Raw genomic sequence first — 24503 nt, forward strand, 5'->3', positions numbered from 1 at the left:
CCCCAACAAATGCAGCACAACATCAGTCACTTGAACATGGGATGTGAATTATAAAATGTTTTAAAATAATCATGTTTTATACTTTAGATATATAAAATAAAGCTAGTTGATGACAGCAGCAGCAAAAAAGATAAGATTTTGAGGCCGGGCACAGTGGCTCATGGCTGTAATCCTAGCACTTTGGGAGGCCGAGGCGGGTGGATCACGAGGTCAGGAAATCGAGACCATCCTGGCTAACATGGTGAAATCCCATCTCTGCTAAAAAATAGAAAAAATCAGCCAGGCATGGTGGTGGGCACCTGTAGTACCAGCAACTCAGGAGGCTGAGGGAGGAGAAAGGCGTGAACCCACGAAGTGGGGCTTGCAGTGAGCCGAGATCACATCACTGCACTCCAGCCTGGGTAACACAGCAAGATTCCGTCTCAAAAAAAAATTTAAAAAAAAAAACGATTTGAGGTAAATATGTTTCGACACGCAGCATATTATATGCAAGTGGTACATCTTTTACTCTGCACTCTCACCCCCATGCTCACAGCCACATTTAAAAATTTCATCCAGGCTAGGCATGGTGGCTCATGCCTGTAATCCCAGCACTTTGGGAGGCCGAGGTGGGCAGATCACCTGAGGTCTGGAGTTTGAGACCAGCCTGGCCAACATGGTAAAACCCCGTCTCTACTAAAAATACAAAAATTACTCAGCCTTGGTGGTGTGCGCCTGTAATCCCAGCTACTCAGGAGGCTGAGGTAGGAGAATCACTTGAACCCAGGAGGCGGAGGTTGCAGTGAGCCAAGATTTTTGCACCACTGCCCTCCACCCTGGGCAATAGAGCAAGACTCCATCTCAAAAAAAATAAAATAAAATAAAATAAATTCATCCATTCCATTCTACAAGATACGTAACCTTCTCCTAGAAGGCCTAATTTATACATCTCATGGCATTTTTCGAAAAGCAGTGCGGGCAATTTAGCATGGGCTTACCTCTTAATGTATGGCTTTGAGCAAGTTGCTTATTCTGTCTCTGCCCTAATCTGCTTACTTGTAAAATAGGGATTAAATTAATATCTACTTCTTAGTATGGTTGTGAGAATTAGAAGAATGAATGCATATAAGGCACCTAGATTAGGACCTCACACATATTAGTTCTTGGTTCATTTTAGCTCTCTTAATTGGAGAGAAAGCAGAGGATAAACTGCATTGTTGACTGTTGTATTCCATACCTAACACAGCGTCTGGCATCTAGTGGCTCTCAAATATTACCTTTGAAAGAATAAGACCTCTTTCTGGAATTCTTATAATTAGAGGGTGAAAGGAGGAAGAAGAGCCAGCAAAATAGTTCCAGATGGAGGTAAGCAGTTAGTTTTTAAAACTGAAGAAAGTTCAGAGTCTGAGCCTCTGAGGGTAGGGGTGGTGGCACTTGATTCTATGGTCAGTGAATTAAAGCAACTTGTTTCCCCTGGAGATTACATTAGAAGAAAATGGATCACAGTAATAAAATATAAACAGACCCAAAATCTCTGGATAAATCTGGTTAACATAAACTGTTCATCAGGAAAGAGTAGCAAATTTATTACCATAAAGTGCTGTGTAATAAATATGGCTAGAAGGTACTTTAGATATGTCCAAAGACCATTAAAAATGGTTTTACAGAAAGTTTGTTAAAATTTCAGAGTCTTTTCATGAAAGGCTGCCTTACCCAAATTATCAGTGAAGAGACCTTTATCTTGAAACACTTTCTTTGACCTTTTCTTGGTTTTTCAAGGGCTTTTCAGTTAATTAAGATGTATTTAAAGCCTGTGACTAAAAAACTAAAATGTGGGTTTGAAGATGGCGGATAGGCGGCAGGACTAACTTGCCGCTTCCACTTAGACAGACAGAGCAGCACGTGGACACTCACATGAACTTTTGCTTTAAGAACTACCGTAGGAACATACCAGGAAAGCCAAGGGAATCCACAGACCCTTTGAAGGAAGTGGCTTGCCGCTGCAGACTCTATGAGACAGCCAAAAAACTGTGAGTGCCCAAAGTGTGAGCAGGGGGGAAAACCCACCCCTGAACACACATCCTCATTGGGGACCTGAAAGTCCAGATTACAGGAGAAGGATTTGACCTTACCTGTAGCTGAGATGAATTTAGAGAGCCGAGTGAAATATAGATGAAGAGGAAGCAGCGGGAAGAGCAGTGTGGGCCCTCTTGGTCCCCAGGGAAGCCATTTCTGACTTTCCCTCACAGGAGTCCCTGGGGGAGGGCTGCCAGTGGAATTGGGGAAGGACCACAGGAAGAAGGAAACTTATAGCTAAACTTCGTAATAGTTTTGACAGAAAATGAATTTTCCTGGACAGAATCCCACGGAGGGAGGCAAACAGGGAGCACAGATATAAGCACAGAAGCTGTGGCAGGCAGGGAGGTGTGAAACCTGAAAGCCCTGCTTGCTTTCTCAGTGGAGAGGCTTGTAGCCTGGGGCAGAATCTCAGCCCTGCTCACTGGCTGCCTGGATATAAACACGGTGCTGCTGGTGAGGCACAGTGGAAGTGAGACTGGCCTTTCTGGCTGTGTGGGAGCTGGATGAGGCCTGTCATTGCTAGTTTTCCCTCACTTCCCTGGTTACCTGTATGACACAGCACAAGAGCCGTAATCCTTCTGGGAACATAACTCCATTGGTCTGAGAATCACACCCCCCATCCCCCCACAGTGGCCACAGCAAGCCCCCCACAAGGAGCATCTGAGCTCAAACATGCCTAACCCTGTCCAAACCTGATGATCTTTCTCTATTCACTCTGGTAGCCAAAGGCAAAAGACATACTCTTTCAGGAGCCCTATGCCCTACCCACCACCTCAGAAACCTGAATACTCATCTAGGCAACCCTAGGGTAAACTTGTGTCCTCCCAGGAAGCCCTCTGTTGATGCTCTCTTGAAAGCGCCATCTCCCGGCTGGAGACCAACCAACATAAAACATTACAGCAACTCATAAAAGAACAACCCTGCCCCAAGAATGGAGAAAATAACAACTAATTTCATTGCCTGTAACAACCTGGCTAATCAGAGATTTTGAGTCTGTCCACGTGACAACTTTACTGCCAGCACAATCAGCACCGGATGTGGCTCACTAAACAAAATTACAACCAATGACTCATTTCACTCCCTTCCTACCTCTACCCGAGCAGGTGCTAGTATCCACAGCTGAGAGACCTGGAGACCTGAAGACAGATCACATCACAGGACTCTTTGCAGACACTCCCCAGTACCAGCCTGGAGACTGGAAGCTCTGCTGGGTGGCTAGATCCAGAAGGGAAATAACAATCACTGCAGTTCGGCTCCCAGGAAGCCCCATCCCTAGGGATGGGGAGAGTACCACATCAAAGGAGCACTCCGTGGACAAAAGAATCTGAACAGCCCCTGAGCCCCAGATCTTTCCTCTGACATAGTCTACCTAAATGGGAAGGAACCAGAAAAATAATTTTGGTAATATGACAAAGCAAGGTTCTTTAACACCCCCAAAAGATCATACTAGCTCACCAGCAATGGATGCACACCTAGATGAAATCTCTTGAATTGGCAGAAAAAGAATTCAGAAGGCCAATTATTAAGCTACTCAAGGAAGGACCAGAGAAAGGTGAATACCAACTTAAAGAAATAAAACAAAAAGATACAGGATATGGACAAAAAAATCTCTAGATAAATAGACAGCATAAATAAAAACCACAACCTCTGGAATTGAAGGTCACACTTCGAGGAATGCAAAATACACTGGAAAGTCTCAACAACAGAATCAAACAAGTAGAAGAAATAACTTCAGAACTCAAAGACAAGGGTTTTGAATTTATCCAATCCAACAAATACAAAAAAAATGTTCATTTTTAAAAATTCTAAGTCTCCAAGAAATTTGAAATGATGTTAAACAACTAAACCTAAGAACTGCTGTTCCCAAGGAAGAAGATAAATCTAAAAGTATGGCAAACATATTTAAGGGAATAGTTAAGGAAAACTACCCTGCCCTTGCTAAAGATCTAGACATCCAAATACAAGAAGCTCAAAGAACATCCGGAAAATTCATTGCAAAAAGATCATTGCATAGGCACATACTCATCAGGTTATCTAAAGTCAAGATGAATGAAAGAATCTTAAGAGTTTGTGAGGCAAAAGGATCAGATAACCTACAAAGGAAAACCTATCAGATTAATAGCAGATTTCTCAGCAGAAACACTACAAGCTAGAAGGGACTGAGGTCCTGTCTTTAGCCTCCTGAAACAAAACAATTATCAGCCAAGAATTTCGTATCCAGCAAAACTACGTTTCATAAATGAAGGAAAGATACAGTCTTTTTCAGACAAACAAATGCTGAGAGAATTCACCACTACCAAGCCAGCACTACAAGAACTGCTAAAAGGAACTCTAAAGCTTGAAACAAATCCTCAAAATACACCAAAATAGAACCTCCTTAAAGCATACATCTCAGGGGACCTATAAAACAAAAACAAATAACAAAATTGAAAAACAAAAACAAGGTATTCAGGCAACAACTAGCATGACGAATAGAATAGTACCTTCATACTGAATGTAAATGGCCTAAATGCTCCACTTAAAAGATGCAGAATGGCAGAATGAATACAAATCCACCAACCAAGTATCTGCTGTCTTCAAGAGACTCACATAAATGACTCACATAAACTTAAGGTAAAGGGGTGGAAAAAGATATTCCATGCAAATGTATACCAAAAGCAAGCAGGAGTAGCTATTCTTATATCAGACAAAACAGACTTTAAATCAACAACAGTTTAAAAAGACCATAAGGAACATTATACAATGATAAAAGGATTAGTCTAACAGAAAAATGTCACAGTCGTAAATCAATATACACCTAATACTGGAGCTCCCGAATTTATAGAAAAATTAATACTAGACCTAAGAAATGAGATAGAGGGCAACATAGTAACAGTGGGGGGCTTCAATGCTCCATGACAGCACTAGACAGATCATCAAGGCAGAATGTCAACAAAGAAACAATAGACTTAAACTATACCCTAGAACAAATGGACTTAACAGATGTTTACAGAATAAATGCAGAATATACATTTTATTCATCAGCACAAAGAACATTCTCTAAGATAGACCATATGATAGGCCACAAAACAAGTCTCAACAAATTTAAGAAAATCAAAATTATATCAAGTACTCTCTCAGACCACAGTGGAATAAAACTGGAAATCAACTCCAAAAGAAGCCTTCAAAACTATGCAAATACATGAAAATTAACTTGCTACTGAATGATTGTTGGATCAACAATGAAATCAATATGAAAATTAAAAAATTATTTGAACTGAATGATAATAGTGACACAACCTATTAAAACCTCTGGGATACAGCAAAAGCAGTGCTGAGAGGAAAGTTCATGGCATTAAATGACTAATTCAAAAAGTCTGAAAGAGCACAAATAGACAATCAAAGGTCATATCTCAAGAAACTAAAGAAGCCAGAACAAGCCAAACCCAAACCCAGCAGAAGAAAAGGAATAACCAAGATCAGAGTGGAACTAAATGAAATGAAAACAAACAAACAAAAAAACCCCACAAAAGATAAGTGAAACAAAAAACTGGTTCTTTGAAAAAATAACCGAAATTGAAAGACTGTTAGTAAGATTAACCAAGAAAAGAAAAGAGAAGATCCAAATAAGGTTTATTAGAAATGAAACAGAAGATATTACAACTGATACTTCAGAAATACAAAGGACCATTCAAAGCTACTACGAACACCTTTACACAAACAAACTAGAAAACTTAGAGGAGATGGGTAAATTCCTAGAAATATACAACTCTCCTAGATTAAACCGGGAAGAAATATAAACTATGAACAGATGAGATCGAAGCAAGACTGGAATGGTAATAAAAACACTGCCAACCAAAAAAATTCCAGAACCAGACCAATTCACAGCTGAATTCTCTCAAACCTTTGGAGAATAATTGGTACCAATCCTATTGACACTATTCCAAATGATAAAGAAAGTGGGAATCCTCCCTAAATCATTTTGTGAAATCAGTATCACCCTAATAGCAAAATCAGGAAAGGACATAACAACAACAACAAAAACTACAGACCAATGTCTTTGATGAACACACAGATGCAAAAACCTTCAACAAAATACTTGTTAACCAAATCCAACAACATATCAAAAAGATAATCCACCATTATCAACTGAGTTTCATACCAGGGATGCAGGGGTGTTTTAACATATGCAAGTCAATAAATGTGATACACCACATAAACAGAAGTAAAAACAAAAATCACATGATCATCTCAATAGATGCAGAAAAAGCATTTGACAAAATCCACCATCGCTTTATGATAAAACCCTCAGCAAAATCAGCATAGAAGGAACATACCTCAAGGTAATAAAACCCATCTAACATCATACTGAACAGGGAAAAGATGAGAGTATTCCTCCTGAGAACTGGAACAAGACAAGGATGGCCACTTTCACTGCTTCTATTCAACATAGTACTAAAAGTCCTAGCCAGAGCAATCAGACAAGAGAAAGAAATAAAGGGCAACCAAATTGGTAAAGAGGTAGTCAAACCGTCACTGTTTGCTGATGATATAATCATATACCTAGAAAACCCTAAAGATTCATCCAAAAAGTTTCAGAACTGATAAGCAAATTCACTACAGTTTCAGGATACAAAATCAATGTATGCAAATCAGTAGCTCTGCTATACACCAACAACAACCAAGCTGAGAATAAAATCAAGAATTCAACCCCTTTCACAATAGCTGAAACAAACAAACAAACAAACAAAACTTAATAATATACTTAACCAAGTAGGTAAAATATTTCTACAAGGAAAACTACAAAACACTGCTGAAAGAAATCATAGATGACACAAACAAATGGAAACACATTCCATGCTCGTGGATGGGAAGAATCAATATTGTGAAAATGATCATACTGCCAAAAGCAATCTACAGATTCAATGCAATTCCCTTCAAAATACCACCATCATTCTTCACAGAACTAGAAAAAAAATCCTAAAATTCATACAGAAACAAAAAAGAACCTTCATAGCCAAATCAAGACTAAGCAAAAAGAACAAATCTGGAGGCGTCACATTACCCAACTTCAAACTATACTTGAAGTCAACAATCACCAAAGTAGCATGGAACTTGTATAAAAATAGGATACAGAACAACAGAACAGAATAGAGAACCCAGAAAAAAAGCCGAATGCTTACATTCAACTGATCTTTGACAAAGCAAGCAAAAACATAAAGTGGGGAAGGGACACATGATTCAACAAATGGTGCTGGGATAATTGGCAAGCCACATGTTGCAGAATGAAACTGGATCCTCATCTCTCACCTTATACAAAAATCAACTCAAGATGGATCAAAGACTTAAATCTAAGACTTTAAACCATTAAAATTCTAGAAAATAACATCGGAAAAACCTTTCTACACATCGGTTTGGGCAAAGACTTTATGATCAAGAGCCCAAAAGCTAATGTAACAAAAACAAAGATAAATAGATGGAACTTAATTGAACTAAAAAGCTTCTGCACAGCAAAAGAAATAATCAGCAGAGTAAACAGACAACCCACAGAATGGGAGACAATATTTGCAAACTATGCATTGGACAAAAGACTACTATCCAGCATCTACAAGGAATTGAAACAAATCAGCAAGAAAAAATTCCCATTAAAAAATGGGTAAATGGTATGAATAGACATTTTTCAAAAGAGATATACAATTGGCTAACAAGCATATGAAAAAGTGCTCAACATCACTAATTATCAGGGAAATGCAAATCAAAACTACAATGCAATACCACCTTACTCCTGTAAGAATGGTCATAAGGAAAAAAATCAAAAAATAATAAATATTGGCATGGATGTGATGAAAAGGGAACACTTTTACACTGCTGGTAGGAATATAAACTAGTACAAGCGCTTCGGAAACAGTGTGGAGACTCCTTAAAGAACTAAAAGTAGATCTACCATTTGATCCAGCAATCCCACTACCAGGTATGTACCGAAAGGAAAAAAGTCATTATATGAAAAAGACACTTGCACATGCAATGTTTATAGCAGCACAATTCACAACTGCAAACATATGGAACCAGCCCAAAAGCCCATCAATCAATAAGTGGATGAAAAAAATGTTATATATATAGACACAAACACACACACACACACACACACACACACACACACACCATGGACTACTACTTAGGCATAAAAAGGAATGAAATAATGGCATTTGCAGCAACCTGGGTGGAACTGCAGACTATTATCCTAAGGTCAGTTACTCAGGAATGGAAAACTAAACATATGTTCTCAATCATAAGTGGAAGCTAAGCTATGAGGATGCAAAGGCATAAGAATGATACAATGGACTTTGGGGACTTGGAGGAAAGGGTGTGAAGGGGATGAGGAATAAAAGACTACACATTGGGTATAGTGTACACTGCTCAGGTGATGGGCGTACCAAAATCTCAGAAATCACCACTAAAGAACTTATCCACGTAACCAACCACCACCTGTTTCCCAAAAACCTATTGAAATAAGAAATAATAATAATGGCTATGATTCATATGTGTTCTGATAGTGTGTTCTGAATGTGTTTGTATGCATTAGGCACACACTATCAGCACACATGCAGAAGTCTGTGAATGGAAAGAAAATATCCTTCCCATTAACTTATCAGAAACGCAGAAAAATATCAGACATCAGAAGACCTTGCAAGATGAACATGCTGGATTCCCATCTACTGCCTTTTTCCCACTTCCCATTTATCTTGTCTTCTCTCTTCTTTGTAGCTTTTTCTATCCCTCTGAACTCCCTCCTGGGTTCCAGCTCCATCCCAGAAGCACAGCTGACGGAGAATTCTAAGTTTCACCTGTCTCTCTGTCCTAGTGGTCATGGCAAGTCCTTACCCTGGGCCCTGGGGGAAGAGGTGGGTGAGGTGGGGTTGAGAAGTCCTTCGGGTTCTTCACACTGGAACTTCTATGAGATGAATAGAATTTTCTCTACATATTATTGATTGTGTTCCATACTTTAATGGTATTTAATATGCTAAACAAAATATCTGCCCCTTATGGGGTGAGAAAGAGTAAAAGAGAGAAGGAAATCCTATTCTTCTGCACATATTCTTGGTGGTGAAATATAAGCTAGTACTAGGGCACTTGAGTGGAGGTGGAACTCAGATGCTTTTGGCAGCCGAGTTAGACAACTGTCCTCTCTATGTGTGCTAATTTGAATTAGGATTAGATATTTTAGGGGACTGGTATGAATTCCTTCATACACATATCTATTTGCATCTGGTGGTTTTCACAAGGTCCAAGAGCCTCCCAGGAGAAAAATATTTAAACTCTGTTGAGATATGTACACCTACCTGGCAGAGCTATGCCTAACTGATAGAAAATTGGGGAAATCAGATTTTAGGAGGGCTTCAGAAAAGAATTCACCATTAGGGAAGAATATACAATGAGTTAGATGAGTAACAGGACCTGAAATGATAGGGAAATATTGGTATGGGTAGGGCAAATAGTCAAACTTGTCCCAACCCAACCACCTTCATGGAATAGGCCTGTGAGTATGTGTATGTATGTATACGTGAATTTTTAAAAATTATAGAACTTTGGGATCCAGCCAGCTTCACTGTGGGGATTTCCCCACCCCAAACACCTTATCTTACCTGGAAAAGACATCTTTCCCTTGGTAAATGAAAGAAGATATACATCGAAAAATCAGTATGGACAATGATGATGGTAGGCAGTGTAAGTGGTACTCAGGGCAACAGTGTAGGTCACTTCATTTAAATAGTTCCAATTGGGGTCTGGGCTTCAGAGTTAGGTCTGGACTAGCTGCATCATTTGAGTGCAATAGCTTTATGAATATTGGGGATCAAATAATTTTGCAGAAAGGCTTTTCTTCTTCCAATCCTGGCAACTGAGTGAAATTCACAATAACCATTCAGTTTGCTTCCTAAGAATAAAAACACAAAATTCTCGATTTACTGATGTTAATGCCCCTCAGCCAAAGAATATCAGGGATATATCAGTCATTGAAGAAGTTGGGTTCATCACTCATTGCAACAAGGAAAATATACTATTGGGGAACCTTGGGTATCCTAGTAAGAGGGTGTTAGAACTCATTTTAGGATTTGGGCTTATGTTAGTTGATTTAGGGGAGGGTTTAGGTAAGCAGAGCTTTGCTCTGGATTGGGTCCTGTCAGGAACCAAGGGTAATTCAATGATTGGGAATATTAAGAAATCTTAATATAAGACAGGAAGAATGAAGTAAGGCTTAGCTATAATTGGTAAAGAAGCAGCAGTCACTCATATTAACCAGGATAGGGAAATGTTTGGTCATCTTTTTGATTTGGACAATATTCATGTTTTTATCTTGATTCATCATGGTCACAGAGTGGCTTCGTATGATGTTGATATTCTGTGAAACTGTTCGTGTTCAGTAACAACAGCAATAACAAAACACCAAAACCTAGCTGTGAGTGTCAGGCCAGCTCCCAGATGTCTTTGTTTCACTGGTGACATTAGCATTAGAAAGCAGTTACATTCTAATTTCAACAACTTCAAACATGGCAGGTATTCTTTGGCAATAGTGGTAACAGTGGCAACTAAGTGGAATCCTTCATAAGAATGTTTGGTCTGAGAAAAAAATGCAGTCAAGTATTCATTTCCGAAGTGATTCCTGGCTACTTAGCATCCTCTTAAAGATCCTGGAAACACATGGGCATCCAATAACATTAGATTTCCTGTTACTAAGCAGGTAAGAGCTTAAAGAATCTAGGCTTGAATATTAAGAGTTAATGTAAATCCTGGGATAATGAAAAGGGCCTATGATATTTGAATTACACATATGTACATCAAATCATTTAAAGAATATTAGAGAACCTTTCTTTCATATTAAATTATTCACGTATAGTTAGAATTTTTTAAAAATATGTCTGGTGTCTGTTATTTGTAAAAAAAAAAAAAAAAAAAAAAAAAAAAATCATTATAGTGGATATCTCCTTTTGGCTGCCCAATATCCATCTTCCTCCTTCCCTAGAAGAGGACCCAGAGTTTCCTTTGGGAAACAATCCTTCCTCATTCCCTAGTTACATGTTTTGGTGATACCCCATTCCCAGCCAATCAATATATCTCCTCTCCTTGCTTCCAGGGACTGGTTTAAGAATAAGCACTTAATCTAGCCTTAAGCATATTTATCTGACCAAAGTGTTTAGTTCAGAGATAGGTGTATCACCTAAACTGATCCAAATGAAGGTGAACTTCAGGACTTTAGCCCCAAATGCTCTATTTAGTGGTATCAGAATGTAAAATTGAGAATGCTATAGCCATTTTGTAAACCTAAAGAGAGCCAGCCTAAGGACTGAGCCAACCGAGAGGAAGCAGTGTGGAGAAAGGAAACCTGATGATGTTTCTGACCTGTAGATGCAGCTGGATCTACTCTAGGTTGTTAAGAAATCAATGCCAAGTCCAATGTCATGAGTTTTTCCCTTATGTTTCCTTATAAGACTTTTATAGTTTTAGGTCTTATGTCTTTGATTCATTTTGAGTTAACTCATGTATATAAATTTAAAAAGTAAAGCAAGAGTCCAATTTCATTCTTTCTCATGTAGACATTCAGTTTTCTACAGCCCTTTTATCATATATCAACTCTAACTGGCTTTAGGTTAGAGAAAGTTATGCAAGAAAAACTTGCTACTTAGATCTAACTTTTCTGTTAAAAAGCTTGATCATTTATGTCATTGCAAAACAAATTAGTACTAAATATCCACTTAATTTATTCCTTTCAAAGATGTATTTGGCAAATGTTCGTATTTTTTAAACCTAAGCGCTTGCTATGTAAAGCTACTTTATTAGGAAAGTATTCATACCTAAATATCAAACTACTGGGATAGTTTTTTTGTTTTGTCTTGTTTTCCTGAGAAAGCTTTCAAGTGGTAGCTGGTTTTGAAAATTTTACATTTATGCATGACTTTTGAAGTACTGGTCATCTGTAGGTACAGGCAAGAAATAGTCCCCATAGGATCTCATGGACCCGAGAAGGGGGAAAGACCCATTTGAGGAGAAAATCTAAAAATAGTAAAACCCTCAAAAACTTTCACCATTCCATACTTTCCGGAAAAAAGAAGACACTACTATTTTCAAATCAACTGTCAAATGAATAACTTTGGTATTAATTTTTCTTGCTTAAAGCTATAAAATAGGCCCAGTTTTAAAACTTTCATATCAACTCAACATTATCATTCATAAAGCTATTCCATAATGTGTAAAAAATTAAAATAACCTTTCAAGTATTAAACATTTCTAGATTACTGTGCAGCAGAACAAATTCTCATGAAACAGATCTTACAGCCAAATAATTAGATTATGTACTGTAACCAAAATAAAAACTACAGCAATATTGTGATAAATACAGTACATTCTTAGTTCAAAAGAATATTATTTCTTGTCAAATTGATAATCGTACTCATCTAAGTTGAATGACTATACTGGCATACGAAGACTGCCACCCTTTGAAACTGTTTCTAGTCTATTCCATTTTAAATACTATCCAATATCCTTTAACATTAATATACCACCAAATTACTTTTTTTTTCAAATCACTTTCTTTGTAGAACAAAGACAAGCACTTTATAGCTTGTAAAGTGACTAATTCTTAATGTTGTCAAATTAAGTTAAGCAATTTAACGCAATTACTAAATGTACCAACTTCTTAAAAAATTGTAACAATTAAATAAATTGTTTCACTGTCTTTTATAGTGAACATAAATAATTTGGTTTATCTTTTATAATAAACATAAATAACTTGGTTTAAGCCAAGTTGTTTGGGCAGTCTCGCTTTTTCCTTTTTTTTCTTTTTTTCTGAATTCTGCTAGATATCCTTGACGTCACAGTCAAATCCAAGCTTTTGTTCATAGCTTGCATTCAATGAAATTGAAGAGTACTTGCTATTGTAAAGTTGGATTTCCTCCTTTCTCTGATTTTGAATTCATACTGTTAAAGTACTGCACATTCTTATTTTTGCTTTATTGCTACTATTGTCATTGTTAATGGTGGCTCTCACCATAGGCAAAATAACATTGATGAACTTGGCCAGCTTTCAGATTTGCCCATTGCCTGGACAAGCACTATACCATAGTTGCCAATGAAAATCCAAGTCTGAGTCTCCTGAACCTGTCAGAAATTAGGACAGTCAGGTGACAATGTTTGGTTTTGGACTATTACTTTCTCTTTAGGAAGTGAGGACATTGAAATAAATGGACACTGTTTCCTTCTAGTCTTAAGTTGAATAAACAGGTGATCAAAACCAAAAACACCTGAGTAATAAGACTTACTGATTCACTGTAATTATTCATTTTTCAATTCTGTAGCTCATTTTTTTCATTGACAAACTGAGGTTATTTACCCTTTTGGTTGTAGATAAATGATAAATATATTAATTAACTCATGTAATCATAAGAGGAAGAAAGAAAACAAAGTAGGGCAAAGTTGTGGATTTCACTTCAACTATGGTGTCAAAAGACCCTTTTCAGAGACCCAAGTAGATTGTTAGAAGCCTTAAGATGTACCCTAGATTCTCCAGATTCTCATTATACCTTTTGCCATCCTTATTAACAGCTGCCCAAAAAAGATATTCACATCAACTCCCTGGAGTGTGTAAATGTTTCCTTATTTGGAAAAATGGGTCTTTAGAGATGTGATTAAATTATCTTGAAATAAAGAGATTGCTTTGGATTATCAAAGTTGGCCCTAAATACTATTACAACCTCTTTATAAGAGACACACAGGGAAAACACACACAGAAAAGGAGAAGGCAATGTGACCATGGAGGTGAGACAGAAGACTGGAGAAATGGAGCCAGAATTCAAGGGGTGCCAACAGCTACCAGAAGCTGATGAGGCAAAGAATGAATTCTCCTCTAAAGCCACTAGGGGAGTGTGGCCCTACTGACACTTTGATTTTAGACTTCTGGCCTCCAAATGAAGCCACAATTCAAGGGGTGCCAACAGCTACCAGAAGCTGGATGAGGCAAAGAATGGATTCTTCTCTAAAGCCACCAGGGGGAGTGTGCCCCTACTGACACTTTGATTTTGGACTTCTGGCCTCCAGAACTATGAGAGAATAAACCTCTGTTGTTTTAAGCTACTCCATTTGAGGTAATGTTACAGCAGCCACAGGAAACTAATATACCCACCCAATGTTGCTCCCTGTGATTGAATTCATGATATTTATCACAAGTTGTAATTATTTCCTATTTTATTTATCATCTGTCTCACTCCCCTATGTAAGCTCCATGAAAGTAGGGCCATTCACTGCACACCCAGTCTCTTAGCATAGTATTTGAAATATCTTATGTTCCTAGAAACTATCTGTTAAAAGAATCAGCGGATAAATGTCCCCCATAGGTAAGTCTTGTAAGACAGAGACCACGTCTATTGATCATAATTGTCAAAGCCTCCAGCACAGAAACTTAAAAGAAACTGCTGTTGAACTAAGTTTGCTGGTCTAGAAATCAAGAAGTCTGGATTCTAGACACCATACCGCAATGTATAGCCATGCCATGGCCCCCACCTCTCTTTCCTTTCCATCTATTATTTGGCTTAGAATGTTCAAGAAGGTTTGTTCCTTATGGTAAAGAGCAGGTCCGAATAGCATTCATTTTCGTATCCCTTACATAATCCATAATAGTTGGCATATGATAGGACAGTAAATGTCTGAGGTTTTTGGGTGAAGTGGAATGATACTGGGCTTTAGACTCAAACATAAATGAAACTCAACATTGCATCCTTGAGTAAATTCCTAATCAACTCTGAATCTCAATCTTCTCAAATGAAAAGAGACTAACCCTTACCTCACAGAATTGTGAACCTGTGAGCCACTCAGCCTATAGTAGGGACTTTATGAGTGGTACCTGATTAGCATTAACCTATGCCATTGACCTAACTCAGTCATGAGTACAGCATCAGACAAGAATTCCTAACTGGTGCCATATGACTTTGGCCAAGCCATTTAACCTTTCTGAGCCACAGCTCCTTAGCCAAAAATTGGCAATAGTACCTTCCATGTAAAAAGTGGCTCTGATCTAGAAACTAAATAAAGTAACTTAACAGTTACATTTAAGCGAGTGCTAGTCTCAATAAGTTATTATTTTCAACAAAAAAATCTCGGCTTCCTAGGGTCTTCTGAAACAATGAAAGGGTCCAGCAGACCCTCTTACTGCCTCAACGAACCCAAATGTTGGAACCCTCTAATCAAAGGCCGCGTGAGGGTTCCATGAGTCCATGACTGTATCCCTCAGGAACCTACCAGTTATCAGTGTTTACCAAGAGGAGAGACCAAGCCGACAGGTACTCCAGAAGAGTGCAGTACCTGGCATAGCCCTAATCCACGCTGAGTTTAGGCTTCTTAGCCGGCAGAGGTCAGGACCTAAGGAGAGTGCAGCTCACCGTTTGGATCGCCCGCCATTTCTCTAGGCGTCCTGCGGTTGCCTGGGCAACGCTACGTCACCGCGTATCCCGTGCCCGTCGGCGAGAAGCCTAGAGAGCGCAACGCGCAGGCGCCCAGTGGGAACCAATGGGCGCGGCCGGAACGCTGGTGGCGATCGGCGCTGTCCTTTCGCGGTCAGATTCTGGGGTGGGGCGGCAGCGGGAGCGCGCCCGCCTTTCTTGGACCGGCGGGCGGTTGTCTGTGGCTCCGCAACTGGGCGCCCCGTCACGTAGGTTACACACACAATCACTCCCCAGGGACGACCCGGAGTCACTCCAGGCAGCTGCGCCCTCCCCAGACCCGGGCACCCCGGAGGCTGGAGCCGCAATGGTGCGGGTCGAGGGCCGGAGATGGAGCTGACCAGGGGCCAGAGGGTCTGAGAAGAGCCTGCCCAAGTCGGGGCCAAGCACGAAGCCCTTCCCCACCCGTCGGGCTCCTGGGTTCCCGCCGGCCGATTTCCAGCCGTCAGGGTCACGCCACTCGCTGGAAACCCTGAACTCTGTGCCCCCCAAGCCCTGGGCCCCCTGCGGGAATGTTCAAAAATGAGTACCAGGTAACCCGAAACGGTTCTCCAACTTGTCTATACCTTTCTCCTCTTAGGTGAAGTAGGCCGTGATCGGGGTGAGGATACAGTGCACCCTCTATCCCCATAATGCGGTCTTTTTCAGGGGTAAGAAAGAATTAGTGTGTGAATGCTATAGACCCAGAGAGAAAGGAAAAGTACCAATGTCTAGGCGTATGATTTGGCTTTTGTGCACTCTCCAACTCAGTGTTTCTTAAGGTATATGAATTAATTGTCTGTGATTCTACTTAAAATGCAGATCTTAGGCCCCACTGAAACCTGTGAATCAGAATCTTGAGGGCAGGGCCCAGAAATCTTACGTTTTCACAAGCGGCTTGGAGACTCAGTATTCCTGCAACATTGGCATCTCAGAAGCGATTTTTAGAAGAGTGAATGAGTGAACGCATGCATTGTTACATCAAGAAGGAAAGCACTTTGGCTATGTGCTGTTTTATTTTTCCAGAACTGGGAGTCAGTGAATCTCAGACCTTGGAGTACGTCAGAATTTCTTAGGGTACCTGTAAACGTGCAGATTTCCGGACCCTCATCCCAGATCTGGTGAATCCGAATCTGTAGATGGGGGTCACTTGATTTACATTTTTAACTACTTCCCCCAGGTGATTCCTATGCAGGGGGTCCAAGGATCACACTTGGAGAAACCCTGCTTCTGGGTTGCCCTCAGTCACTTTGAATATCCTGGAGTGTCTCGGTGACCTGCTTTCCTCACCTCACTGAACACCTCCCTTCCTGCTCTCCTGTCCTCGCCTCTGCAAGAGGTTACACTCCTTGTTTACAGTCTGCTTACCATGCTAGTCCTGCTGTTCTGATGAACGTTTTTGGCTATATGGAATCAGTTCTCCACCCGTCTCCACCTCTTTATTGCTTCTGCCTTTTCATTCACCCAACACTACCTGCCTCCTTATGAGTGCTCTCGGTGTAGTCTGCAGTTCTCTTTCTTCTGTCCCATTCGTTATCACTAACTGGGCCACTTTTAGAGAGTTTGTCTCACTTCTTATAGGTAAAGTATATGATCAAAAAGGCATATGCCCACTACAGGAAACTTGGAGAACGTGGGAAAGCAAAAAGCAGCAGGGACAGTTTTCTGTCTCACCAAGTATGAGGACTTTTTTCTTTTAAAACAACTAGCTGTCTCAAATTTAAAATTCATGGTGAAAAATGACCTGCCCTCACAAGCTATAGTATATTCTATCCCATATACAGTTTGCACATAATACCGCCTAAGGAAGAAGACATTAAATGTCTTACCTTCAAGTGATTGTGTGTTAAAACTCAGAGGCAAAAATATCTTTATATTACTGAGAAAAATTAAAAGCTGGAAATTCTGTACAGAAATTAGACTTGCTCATGTATTGTTTATAATTCAAACCGTATTTAGTCCTCATATCAGATTCTCATTTTTTTGCGACAAATTCTTCCTCAGAGATAATTATTTAATTTCCCTTTCTTAAATAATTAAAGCTTATGGACCTCAGTAATATACTCAGTGTGCTTACATAAGTGTGTCCTTCCATGTTCTCATGTTTACAATGGGGAACCAGTAGGCTGTCTGTAGAAACGATATTTGATTTCTCTTGTGCAGATTTTCTAGATCTGCACATTAATTTGTATTACATATATAAAAATATCTTGTAGAAATGTTCAAAATAGAACTTCCCAAATGCTTCCCAGGCCTTTTTGTTGACCAGTACTAAACTATTTAATTTCCCTCCCCATTTTTTGAATAATCTCTGATGGTGCTGTTGAGTCCCTGCTGGGAGCTCAGTATTGTGCTGGAGGTTTGATGTTTAGTATCTTATGTAATCCCACAACCCATTTTACAGATGGAGAATCAAGAAGTTAAATAACTCCAAGGTCGGATAGTTAAAAAGCCAGTGTTGGAGCCCCAGTCAGTATGATTAGAAAACTTGTATTCAGAGATAACTACCTGAATGTATTGGCCTGATTCAAGAATTGGATTTAAACCCTTTAGTGTTTTGCAAGAATGATCTGTATGTGTCAAGTAAACGAGTCCCCCACTGAGATACTATAGGGTTTGTATGGCACAATTTATTTAATGTTTGTCATGTTTTAAAAATAGATTCTTTAAACCATTAATCCAAGGTGACCCAAATCAGAATGGTTGTGGTTTAGATACAATCAACGTATAAAGTAGGAGTAATAACAGGGATAATGTTTCATCCCAGATCAGCTTAACTGACAGACGCCGGCAACACTGGTTATAGACTCTGTGATGGATAATACTTCCTCATTAGCATTGTCTTTTACTTTAAATATTTTGTTTTCATTTTTTAGGGAGGTGCATTTGTTGAAATTTTCAGTGCTCAAGGAAAAAATCCTGGAGCAAAGTGGAAGATCCTTGGCAGTCCATCTGTGATTTGGAAAGTAAGTGTTAGAAATTAGAGCCACGTAAATCAGGGGAAGAAATGTGAGTGAAGGTTATAGAAGAAAGGGCTTGATCAAATTTCAGAACTGTTTTTCCGGTTCTTTCACTCCAAAACCCTTTCATGACATTGTTGGCTGCAGCTGTCCTCAACACCACTCTTCAGTTGTCTAAGACTTTGGGACACAGGTCATAACCGTTCTCTGTACTCCATGCCCTGCTATATATAATTTTAGATGACTTCAATATCTATAAGAAAAATCTCTCCAAGTCCTGGGCTTCTCAGTTTCTTGATTTCCTCATCTTTAACAACCCCTTCCACTCTACTTCAGCATTCATCCCTACTGTCTTACCCTGGTCCTTATCACCACAAACTGTAGGACCTCTGATGTTACTAAGTGAGACATTAAAATATCCCTTTCTGCCCCCAATCTTTATTCTTAAGGTCCTTGCTCAACTTAGTTGGGACCTTTAGGCCATTGACTGTTCCACTTTTCCTGTGTTTTGTTTTATTTTGTTTAATTAATTAATTTATTTATTTATTTTCTTTGTCTTCCTTTTCTCTCCAGCCCAGAATCCGTCATCCATAATTTCAGTCACTTTCCAGTCCAGACCTTGAATGCCCTTGCTCTTTGTCCTTTCACCATGCTTCTGTATTTGAGTTCCCAGGAAGTCTCAGAATAAAAGTACTAAGGCCTGAGCCTGCTTTTAAGTTTTTGGTTATGGGATTTTTTTTTCCCCTGTAGATCTGAAGTTTCAATTTTATAGTAGAAGCCAAGTAAAATATCCTGTGATAACTACTGTTTTCATTTTGTTCTATAGGAGTTTGATAAAGAAGTTAAAAGTTTTGTGTTTGTCCTGGAAGGCAGCAGCCAAACAAACAAAATTCAGTTACCAAAGGAGAATAAGCAAATCCGTAAGTAATATTTTTAATATTGAAACTTAACATTTTGTACGCAAAATTATGCTTTTATGTCTCATAAACAGGCACATTAGTATGACTTCTACTGACATCTGTTTATGTAAGGTGATATAATTTTTTTTTTTAATTTAGAGGGCAATTGTATGCTAGGCAGTATGCTAGGCCTTTTAAAAAATATATTCTACCTCACCATCTTCTAGAAATCTAGTAGTATCTTAAAGAAGATTTAGAAGAGTACTTGGCAGCCATTAATTATGATGATAATAGCATTTATTGAGCACTTACTATATGCCAGGAGCTTTGTAAACATTTAATATTTATGAACTGTTTTCATCCTCATAAAAGGTCTTTTACAAATTAACAAACTGAGCTTGGTTCCTCATCAGGGCTAAACGGAAATAAAATCAGGATTCCTAAATTACAAAAAATTAATTTGTGAGAAAAAATGTATCAGAAATAAGATATAAAGCATAATTTGGTGACATGTCAACTCATATGCTTATTACCTTTTAATATTAATCATAATTAAAATATATGTATGAATATGTGATTTAACAAAAACCAAAGAATCTATTTCAATTCTTATTTACTTCAGAAATCAAGATCAGCATTTCAAAGCAGAAGAGACCCTGAGAGATAACCCAGATTTATCAGAAGCCCAGTTATGAACAGAGATAGGGTTACAATTCAGGGCTCTGCCACTAAATTAGACCTTGAGTAGACTGATTGATTTAAGGAATATGATTTATCAGAACGATTAGTTACTAGAGTTTTCATCAACTATGTCCTATTTTTAAATATAAATTTCAGGTGATTTAGCAAATATAAATAGTTGTTTTTTACTTTCATCATTTACTTATTCCTTCTTTCATTCATTAGAACACTTATCGAATACCTACCATGCATGAAGCTCTATAAAAAGACCTGTTGTTGATACCTGATTTAATTCAGTTTTCTAAACTTATATAGGTTCTGTGCTTTATGTACCATTTCAAGCTACCACATGCATATTTTAGATTTCCAAGACATAAACTAGCCATATAAGTTATAGGTGAAAGATGATTTATTTTAAAGTGGTTTGCCACTGTTTCTTTCTAAACTAAGAAAAAGACTGGAAAAAAAAGAAGAGATAACCATCATTAAAAATAATTTTTAATTTACTGCCACTTAAAGATTATGTTTTCCTAACAGTTTCTGCGTGTGTGTGTGTGTTTCTGTCTGTAATAGTAGGTTTTTGCATTTCCATATATATTTATACTTATAAATGAGGTGAACTAAGATGATCCAGGGAAACCTGTCTGACACTGTAGTTTCATTTTCTTACAAGAGGCACAGGACATCTTTTTAAGGATATTGGTTTTGTAAGACAGATAGATACATTTGACTTTCAAGAACATGACTTTGTTCTAAGCCAATAGTTCCTTTTTTTTCCTTAACTTATAAAGCCCACCTGTATTTTCATTTAGTGTCCTCAGTATCAATGCACATGGTTACCTTATTAATAAAAATCAATCACTTTTAGTAACCTTTCTCACTTGATTCTGAGAAAGATTCCTCCTCTACTAAAGGCTGAATGATTAAATACAAGCTCTGCTTTTCCATTTTTATCTGAAGTGTTTTTTGAGAAACAAACCAAGTTTAATGTGTCATAATTACTTTTTTAAATGGAAAGATGATGGTTTTAATTGTAAAAAAACAGAAGAATCTTTTAATGTATTTCTTGTACAATGCCTTATAATTAAAAGTTAATCTGACTTTTCTGTATCACATGTAGCACTGTAACGAATGAAACAGTTTATATAGTCTGCCCTGCACTAATGCCTTTAAGGTTAATTATTTGGAATTTTTGATAAAAGAAATTTATAGCTATTTTTACTTGTGTAAAACGACCTTCTATGTGAAGTTTGTATGGTTAAATTTAAATTAAATGACATGCCTTGAATAGATAATTGGATTTTAATTAACATTTCTAAATTTAATTACCATTATGTATTCCTATTTTAAGAGTAAACATCCACTTTATTTATGCAAACTTGACATTAGGTACCCTATTTGTGTTTCCGACTGTATTAGGTACTACTTAGAAAGAAAGTTTAGTAATGAAATTAAGTATGTTTAACTTTTCATTTTAAAAAATAAGATTTCTGATTTAACTTGTATTTGAGGATCTCAAACACATAAAGGAAATTGTAATATTACTTATCAGACTGTGCACTTCTCTAGGGCAGGGATCTTCCTGAATCATCTTCTTTGTACCCTTAACTTAGTGCCTGGTCCATGGTTGGCGTTCAATAAGTGTGTTAAATTTGCTGTACTATGAAGCTATGACAATTTGGGTCATAATTTTTCATTGTAACCAGCTGGCCTTGATAATGAGGCTTGAGTAAACCCTTCACTAGCTAAATAAATAAATCCCTGCTGCTCTTCACTCTGGAACACATTATATAGAGTTGCCCATATGAGAAGCAGCTCTGTCACACATAAACATATGTCATTTGGAGGTCTTCTTCAGAGCTTTCTGTTGGAGGCTCATGTTTGAAACCATTGTTTTCTCTGCCTGTGGCATCTGAATCAAATGATGTGTCTCGGGGGAGTAGCATCCCTGAAGCCTGGCATTGTTCTGCATTTCAGGTGCTCTGGAGGATGAGGTCACCTTTATGAGGTATCCCCAGGCCTCCTCGGGCCCCCACTTTAGTGTCATTTTTATCTTGTCATGACTTCCTCTGTTTAAAACCCCTCAATGGTTTTGACCTGCCTCTATTTTCCTGAATCCAGTGGACAGTTCTCAGTCCTCATCTTACTTCACATATTAGCAGCATTTGAGAAAGTTGACACCTCCTTCTTATACTTTCCTCACTCAGACCCAAGATGTCTGTACTCCTAGTTTTCTTCCCATTTCACTGTTCTTCTTTCTTAGCCTCCTTTTGTGGTTCTTCCTCTTTCCCCCAACTTGAATTAATGTTGCAGCATCCCTGGACTCAGTCCTTGGCACTGTATCTACACTTACTCCCTTGGTTATCAACTTCCAGCTTATGGATTTAAATGCCATCTCTGTCTTACTCTAGCTTACATTTCCAGCTCAGACTTCTCTCCTAAACTCTAGTCTTCTTGAATATCATCTTACTTACTTGACATTTCTACACTTGGACAGCTGAAATATAATACGTCCAAAGCCTAACTTCTGGTCTTTACTCCTCAAAATTCCTCCTCCTTCAGCCTGCCCCATTTCTTCTGTTAGCAACTTATCTTTTCAGTTGCTTAGAAAAAAACCTTTTAAATCAGCTTTGATGTTTCTTTCTCTTCATTCAGTCTATCTGGAAGGTCTTGTTGGCACTGTTTAAAATAGGTTGAGAGTCTGATCACTTGGTACCTCCAGTGCTACTGGTCAAAGCCACCATTATCTCATGCTTGGATTATTGTAGTAACCTAATTGGTCTCCCTGTTTCTGACTTGGCCTCTCTATTACAGTCTAGTGTCAAATTAGCAGCCAGAGTAATACTTTTAAATTGTAAGAAACATACAAGTAATATTACTCCTCCACTAAAAATGTCCTATGTCTCTCAGATTAAAACCCAAAAACCTGTAGGACTCTGCAATATCTGGTGCCCTTCTTAATTCTGACCTATTTCCTATTACTCCTTTTCTTGTTTATGCTGTTGCAACCATACAGGTGCCATTGCTCTTTTGAAACATAGTCCAGTGCACTATCACCTTGGCACCCATGCACAGACTGTACCCTCTACCTAGAGCATTTTTCCCCCAGAATAGACATTCAGTAAATCTTTGTTGAATATATGAATGACTGTACGAATGGTTTACCGCTGATTTTAGGATGACTTATATTCTTCACATGGTCTTTAAGACCCCACATAATTGAGTTCGTCTCTATTTTGCCAGACCCATTTCCCGCTGCATTTCCTCTTCTGTCTCCTACCAGCCCATTAAGCCCTTTTTAGGTTTATCCAACCTACTCCATCCTTTTCCATAATAGGATGGAGTACTCCCTCTGCCAGCAACAGTTGTTCCTCTCTCCTACACCCATCTCGCTTGCCCAGTCAATTCCTGTGTATTCATCCCAGCTGAGTTTCAATGCTTGTCCTTCAAGAAAATCTTCACTAATCATCCTCTTCCCCTGCAAGGAACCAGGGTTATATGCTTTCATAGCACCCTGACCTTCTTCATGGAGCTAGAATATAAATTCCAAAAGGGCAGAGACCATGTATGTCTCATCTACTGCAAAAACTTCAGCATTGAGTCTTGTATGTAGTAGGTGCTCAGTAATCTTTGTTGCATGATAGACCTAATTTAATCCATATAAATAATCCTATGAGTTGTAAATCTGAACTATTAACCCAGTTTTATAGATGAAAAGTAAAAGGGCCCACACAGGTTTTCTAATTTGCTCAAGGGATATGGAATAGGCCATAATGAATGGATAACTGATTCCTGTTTTGTTTGTTGAAGTGGGAGAAAAAAATAGGTAGTTTGTTTCTGACACCCAACAGATTATAAAACTGTAAAAAGCTACATATTTCAGGAAGAAACTAAATTTTTATGAATTTTATGTTCTTGATGGACATTTTTGACTAACAGAATTTCCACATTCAACAATACTTAGAGTGATTTTAAATATAATGTAGACATGAATAGTCAGTTTAAATATACTAAGCCACTGGAAAATAAATGTTACTGTAGAATTTATTTAGCATCTGACACACAGGATCAGTCTGTGTCAAATGTTATTAAAGTACTTTTTTTTGGTCAGATCATCACCATATAGTAGCGTCATATTTCTTTTAATCTTAGAAGTGAAGCCTTTTGGAAACTAGGGCTTCTATATGTGAGAAAGTTGAATTACAAAGCTCTCTTTTTTTGAGTGTAGAACTCTTTTATATCTAAAAATGCTCATATAAAAATGCCCTGTATGTGTAACTCTTTGTGTTTGAAGAGAACAGTGCTGATTCAGTGAGATTTGTGACATAAATTAGGGACCTCTTTTAAAGACTGATTTCACTTATCCTGCTGTTCTCTCAGCTCTATTTACAGAGGCCATTGTGCAATGGAAAAATACTGTGGGGCCAATCAATGCAAGATGCAAGAGAGATTGATTGAGGATG

At 38.3% G+C, this 24503-nt stretch overlaps 1 protein-coding gene across 3 annotated transcripts in view; it reads left to right on the forward strand.

Moving 5' to 3' along the window:
- Positions 1 to 15642: 15642 nt before the first annotated feature.
- CFAP20DC (CFAP20 domain containing) overlaps positions 15643 to 24503 on the forward strand; it is a 307024-nt gene continuing 298163 nt past the window's right edge. For all 3 annotated transcript variants that reach the window (XM_007984801.3, XM_007984802.3, XM_073009987.1), the window contains exons 1-3: positions 15643 to 16054; positions 18377 to 18466; positions 19287 to 19380. In XM_007984801.3, coding sequence (XP_007982992.1) covers positions 16034 to 16054; positions 18377 to 18466; positions 19287 to 19380 — 205 coding nt within the window. In that variant the 5' untranslated portion in view covers positions 15643 to 16033. The remainder of the gene's footprint in view (positions 16055 to 18376; positions 18467 to 19286; positions 19381 to 24503) is intronic.

Source organism: Chlorocebus sabaeus, chromosome 22, assembly GCF_047675955.1.
Source record: "Chlorocebus sabaeus isolate Y175 chromosome 22, mChlSab1.0.hap1, whole genome shotgun sequence".
Classification (NCBI taxonomy): domain Eukaryota; kingdom Metazoa; phylum Chordata; class Mammalia; order Primates; family Cercopithecidae; genus Chlorocebus; species Chlorocebus sabaeus.